Below are 6,903 nucleotides of genomic sequence, written 5' to 3'. Positions count from 1 at the left end.
CTACGCGATCAAGAGGAGAAGGTGAGTTAACTTTTAACCCCTCCAGCACTATTGTACTATGCATTCTGTATTCAGAATGCTATTATTTTCCCTTATAACCATGTTATAAGGGAAAATAATACAGTGAATAGACTGTCACCCACAACCATGCGTGAAAATCGCACCGCATCCGCACTTGCTTACGGATGCTATGCGATTTTCACGCACCCCATTCCCTTCTATGGGGCCTGCATCACGTGAAAATCGCACAATATAGAGAATGCTGCGATTTTCACTCAACGCACAAGTGATGCGTGAAAATCACAGCTCATGTGCACAGCCCCATAGAAATGAATGGGTCAGGATTCAGTGCGGGTGCAATGCGTTCAACTCGCGTTCGCACCCGCACGGAAAACTCGCCCGTGTGAAAGGGGCCTTGGAGTTATGCTGTCCCAGACACTGTGACTGGATCATTGTATAATGATGGGAGTCATACCGTACCACAGTCGGCGTCCGGATCGTACCACAGTCGGCGTCCGGATCGTACCACAGTCGGCGTCCGGATCGTACCACAGTCGGCGTCCGGATCGTACCACAGTCGGCGTCCGGATCGTACCACAGTCGGGGTCCGGATCGTACCACAGTCGGGGTCCGGATCGTACCACAGTCGGGGTCCGGATCGTACCACAGTCGGGGTCCGGATCGTACCACAGTCGGGGTCCGGATCGTACCACAGTCGGGGTCCGGATCGTACCACAGTCGGGGTCCGGATCGTACCACAGTCGGGGTCCGGATCGTACCACAGTCGGGGTCCGGATCGTACCACAGTCGGGGTCCGGATCGTACCACAGTCGGGGTCCGGATCGTACCACAGTCGGGGTCCGGATCGTACCACAGTCGGGGTCCGGATCGTACCACAGTCGGGGTCCGGATCGTACCACAGTCGGGGTCCGGATCGTACCACAGTCGGCGTCCGGATCGTACCACAGTCGGCGTCCGGATCGTACCACAGTCGGGGTCCGGATCGTACCACAGTCGGGGTCCGGATCGTACCACAGTCGGGGTCCGGATCGTACCACAGTCGGGGTCCGGATCGTACCACAGTCGGGGTCCGGATCGTACCACAGTCGGGGTCCGGATCGTACCACAGTCGGGGTCCGGATCGTACCACAGTCGGGGTCCGGATCGTACCACAGTCGGGGTCCGGATCGTACCACAGTCGGCGTCCGGATCGTACCACAGTCGGGGTCCGGATCGTACCACAGTCGGGGTCCGGATCGTACCACAGTCGGGGTCCGGATCGTACCACAGTCGGCGTCCGGATCGTACCACAGTCGGCGGCCGGATCGTACCACAGTCGGCGTCCGGATCGTACCACAGTCGGCGTCCGGATCGTACCACAGTCGGCGTCCGGATCGTACCACAGTCGGCGTCCGGATCGTACCACAGTCGGCGTCCGGATCGTACCACAGTCGGCGTCCGGATCGTACCACAGTCGGCGTCCGGATCGTACCACAGTCGGCGTCCGGATCGTACCACAGTCGGCGTCCGGATCGTACCACAGTCGGCGTCCGGATCGTACCACAGTCGGCGTCCGGATCGTACCACAGTCGGCGTCCGGATCGTACCACAGTCGGCGTCCGGATCGTACCACAGTCGGCGTCCGGATCGTACCACAGTCGGCGTCCGGATCGTACCACAGTCGGCGTCCGGATCGTACCACAGTCGGTCAATGTGTCCTCTGCGTGGGCCTAGGAGAACTCAAGATAATTGCACTAATAAACGAGCTGTTAAAAAAAAAAAAAACTCCTAAAGAAAGTACTGTATTTGACCATCCTTTTTTTTTTACACCCAAGAATGAAAAAACAACGTAGTGGTTGGGAGAAGCTGAAAGCTAGAAAAGAGGAAGAAAAACAAATGCAAAAAATCTTGTCTAAAACTAAAAGAATTACAGATTTTTGTGGAAAAAGAACATCTGGAACAAGCAGTGTAACTGATATACATGCTTCCACTTCAATTTCAACCAGTACAATTGCGGTCAGTATATCTAGTGCAACAAGTGGATCCACTGAGGTGGACTATGAAAATATAACAAAACGGCAAGAAGAAATATATTCAAATGACATTGGAGATTGGAATATTTGTGATGCCTTGAGAGAATATTTCTGTGAAAATGGGGTTACCAACTGTCAACATATGGACAGCGATTTTCGTGCCTCAGAAAAGATGTGTCCAGGTGAAACTTTTACAAGGCACTGTACAAAATCTTTGTTTTTCCGAGAACAGTTGAATGGCGAAAAAGTTAGGCGTGACTGGCTGTGTTATTCTCCGAAAACTGGCAAGGTTTTTTGTGCTCTTTGCAAACTCTTTTCGAAAGACGAAACAACACATTTGACTTCAACTGGTTATTCAGATTGGCGACATGCCACAAGAGATTTAAGCAGGCATGAAAATAGTGCTTCTCATGGAAAAGCAATTGAAGCCCTTATCAGGAGAAAAACTTCTGGACAACGCATAGACAAAGATCTTGTCAACCAGTTTGAGAATCAGAAAAAATATTGGCACAAAATACTTTGCCGTATCCTGAGCGTTATAATGCTCCTTTCATCACGAGGTCTGTCTTTTCGAGGAAGTAATGAAGTTATTGGCTCAGTACACAACGGGAATTATTTGGGCTGTCTTGAGCTGTTAGCGGAATATGATCCATTCCTTTCGGAACATATTCAAAAGCATGGCAACAAGGGAAGAGGTCACATATCGTACCTGTCATCAACAATATGTGATGAGTTTATTGAGTTGATTGGTCAGCAATTGCTACAGCAGATTGTAAATGAAATGAAACAAGCCAAATATTATTCAATTTCTGTTGATTCCACCCCTGACATTGCACATTCTGATCAACTGACCATTATATTTCGATATGTACTTGCCAGTGGTCCAGTGGAGCGTTTTACTAAATTTATCCCAATATCTGGACATACTGGTATGGAACTAGCAAACACGGTTCTTCAATTTCTGGAAGAAAAGGGTATTTCCATCAAAGACTGCAGGGGCCAGTCATATGATAATGCATCGAATATGAGTGGCAAATATAATGGTATGCAGGCCTTAATTCGGGAAAAAAATCCACTGGCTGAATACATTCCTTGTTGTGCACATTCACTAAACCTTGTAGGACAAAATGCAGTAAACAGCTGTCCAGTTGCAGTTTCATTCTTTAATTTTGTTCAGCAATTATATTGTTTTTTTTCTGCATCAACTTATCGGTGGAATCTTCTAACAAACCGTTTCAAAACATGTGGTATACCAACATTAAAAAGGTTAGCTGATACGCGTTGGTCTGCTCATCATGATGCTGTGAATGCCTTACAAAAAGGGTATACTACTATCAAAGAAGTCCTTGCAAATATTTTGAATGATGAGAACACAAAGGGAGAGGTCTGTTTACAAGCAAAGGGCCTAAGCAGTGTTATGGATCAGCTGGAAACAGGAATAATGATTGAAATATGGTCTGTAATTTTACCCAGGTTTCACAGAACCAGTCAGAGTCTCCAAGATGGAAAATTAGACTTGCATACAGCAACAGGCATGCTGAACTCTCTGAAGGATTTTGTTCAGTCTCTGCGTTCTAAATTCTCTGAATTTGAACAGCAGGGCAAAGATATTACCTGCTGTGATGAGTACCAGCTACAACGTGGGAGGAAAATTAAAAGAAATAAGAAGTGGGACTATGGTGATGCAGAAGATGCTGGTGCTGATATGACACCATCTGAAAAGTTTAAAGTGAACACCTTTTATCTTATTATTGACCAACTGACAGAATCACTGAGGCACAGACAAGCAGCATACAGCGTCATTCAGGAAAGATTTGGCTTGCTGTTAGAAATGTGCACTCTAGCAACAGATGGTCTATGCTCCAAAGCCAGAACACTAGTGACACAATATCCTGAAGATCTTGACCCCTTGTTTGCAGATGAAATTGTACAGTTTGCCTCTCTTTTCAAAATTTACCAGTCTTCCTCTGCAAAAAAAGTCATTAATGAAAGTCAAGAACTACAAATGTACAAGTTTCTGGTCACACAATCCCTAGTCGGTGCATTTCCAAACACACATGTGACCCTCCGCATGTATTTGTGTTTAATGGTCAGCAACTGCAGTGGTGAGCGTTCGTTTTCAACATTAAAACGTGTGAAAAATGAACTGAGATCTTCAATGGGTCAGGAGCGTTTAAATGCACTCTCTCTGTTATGCATTGAAAATGGGTTGCTGAATGAGCTGAATCTTGATACTACAATTGAAGAATTTGCAAGCAAGAAGGCAAGAAAAGCAAATGTGTAGTTTAATTATAATCTGGCTGTTTGATTCGTTTTAGGTTAAAATGGAGTTTAGGATTGAGTGAATAACCCTGTTTTTGTGTTTGTTACACTCTGCACTGTTATCATACAATTATATTTAATTTGTTTATATGGTTTACGTTCTATTTATAAAAAATGCTTGTTTTGAATGTTGTATTTATTATGCCTTTATTTAATTAACTGGTTTCCTACTGTTTACAAAAAAAGAAACCTTTTAGATCCGTTTCTATTATGGCACTTTAATGGTAATAAAAAATTTTCATTTGTCTTAATACAAATGCTTTGCGTTTTGATTTTATATATTATGTATATATTTCCATAAAAAGGCCCAGCAAAATCCTCAGCACCAGGCCCATGATGCTCTTAATCCGGCCCTGGTTACACGGGTTGTCTCACTTCAGTTCATGTAGATGCAGTTAATACAAGGCACTTCCTAATGTACTGTTATTATCCATATTGTCTCCTTTGCTGGCTGGATTCATTTTTCTATCACATTATAGACTGCTGGTTTCCATGGTTACAGACCACCCTATAATCCATCTGCGGTGGTCGTGCTTGCACAGTATAGGAAAAAGCACTAGCCTATGTGCGCTCCCATGGTCCCGGCCACCAGGGAGGCTGATGCTTTTTCCTATAGTGTGCAAGCACGACCACCGCTGCTGGATTACAGGGTGGTCATAACCTCTGAATACCAGCAGTGTATAATGTGATGGGAAAATGATTCCAGCCAGCAAAGGAGGCAATATGGACAATCACAACACATTAGTACGTGCCTTGTATTAACTGCATCTACATGATGAATGCCACTTACTGACGTGAGACAACCCCTTTAATGAGAGGGACTGGCTAGTGAGACAATGGAGTCGTGTCTGGGATGTGTACGACATAACGGGTACGGCAGCTGGCTCGGGTGACACTCCTTAAACCCCTGCCAATTGGCATCAAAACCACGAGCATAACCGCACTGTGTGAATATACGCAGCGGTGCAAGCCTATAAAGTCACTCAAGAGGGTGCGTGCACACAGATTTTTCTAGGTGGATTTTGGTGCGGAATCTGCAACCAGAAAACACTTGCAAATGCAAATCCTCTTCATTGATATCAGTCGGGAAAACCGCTCGTCAGTTTACTCCGCACAGTTTTTTTTTTTTTCTGCTTCTAGTTTTAAAAACCTAGCCGTGGAAAAAAGAAATGACATGTTCATCCTTGGGGTGGATTCTTCCTTAAATTCATGTCTGAACATCCCAGGATCAAAAACTGCACCCTGAAGTGGATCCTGCACCAGTTTTATTTCAGCACACAAAAAAACCAGTGTGAACATACCCCGAGGGCTCATTCAGACGTCCGTATCCGTTTTTTTGTGCGGATCCGCAAAACACGGATATTGGCTGCGCGCATTCCACATGATGCGGAACGGCCGGCGCTATGATAGAAATGCTATGGACAAGAATAGGACATACTCTATCTTTTTTGCAGGACCACGGTATTGAAATGAACGGGTCCGCGTCTGTTCCGCAATTTTTTGCGGACACAAGTACAGTCGTTTGCAGCAGTATTTGTCCAGCCAAAACCTGGCGTTTATGCTGGAAAGCGGTGGGATCCGGCGGTGATCTGTTGAATCCGGCAATGCCAGGTCCCCGGAACGGCCTGTCGGAAATGTTCATCATAGATATGATGGGTGCTGCCACATGTTCAGGGGTTTTGAGTGGAGCATAAGAGAGTATTAGGGGATTTTAAAAATGTGCTGAAAAAAGCCACGTGGAATTGACATGGTTTTTTTTATGCAGTTTTTATGACACTTTTTTTGGTTGACCAAGGGATGTTCACTACAAAGCTGCATTTTCAGCTCAAGGTTTTTGGCACGGATCAGCGCCAGAAAACTCACAAACACCGCATGGACTTACATGGAGCATTTTTTTTATGCTTCCTATTCATTTCAATGGAAGATTCAGCGCAGATTCTGCCTCACGATAGGACGTGTTTAGTCTTTTCTTTTACGTAGGCGTTGTTCGGAGCTGATCGGCAGAAACGCTCCAAAATAAGCACCAAAAAACTAGGACCGATTATCTGTACAGAGGCCATGAGAGCTTAGGCCTCTTCCTAGGACTGTGACATCACGTTCATCAGTCACATGACCTACATAGGTGCATCTCTCAGCCACATTCAATTGGCTGGTCCTGAGCTGCAATACCAAGCACAGCCACTGTACGATGTATGGCGCCGTGCTTGGAAATCTGCAAGGAGGCCATAACGTTCACACCTCCTCAGACAGCCAAAAGTTTTTTTTAAGGGAGGAGTGACCAAAAACGGTGACCATTTTTATTTATTTTTTCCCATTTATAGGATAAATACTTTTTTTTATTTTAATAGCTTGGGCATTTTCGAACACAGCAATACCAATTATGTTCATTTTATATGTAATTTGGGGAAAGGTGGGCAATTAGATTTTTTATTTTTTTTTTTAAACGTTACTCCTTTCAAATGGGGAACACGGGCCCCCTGCTCGGGATTGAAAAACATTCTTTCAATGGAAAAACTAAAATTTTATTTAATAGTTTTTTTAACCACCT

At 45.1% G+C, this 6,903-nt stretch overlaps 1 protein-coding gene across 1 annotated transcript; it reads left to right on the top strand.

Moving 5' to 3' along the window:
- The first annotated feature begins 2,175 nt into the window (after positions 1–2,175).
- LOC121002403 lies at positions 2,176–4,464 on the top strand. The gene has a single exon (XM_040433861.1). It carries the CDS (start codon positions 2,176–2,178, stop codon positions 4,315–4,317), a length of 2,142 nt encoding a protein of 713 aa, XP_040289795.1. The 3' UTR covers positions 4,318–4,464.
- The last annotated feature ends 2,439 nt before the right edge of the window (positions 4,465–6,903 follow it).

Source organism: Bufo bufo, chromosome 5 (assembly GCF_905171765.1).
Source record: "Bufo bufo chromosome 5, aBufBuf1.1, whole genome shotgun sequence".
NCBI classification, from domain to species: domain Eukaryota; kingdom Metazoa; phylum Chordata; class Amphibia; order Anura; family Bufonidae; genus Bufo; species Bufo bufo.
This window is presented reverse-complemented; position numbering and strand designations above follow the sequence as displayed.

Excerpts from the sequence above, each read along its gene's own strand:
- LOC121002403 (XM_040433861.1), top strand. The coding sequence starts at position 2,176 with ATGGACAGCGATTTTCGTGCCTCAGAAAAGATGTGTCCAGGTGAAACT.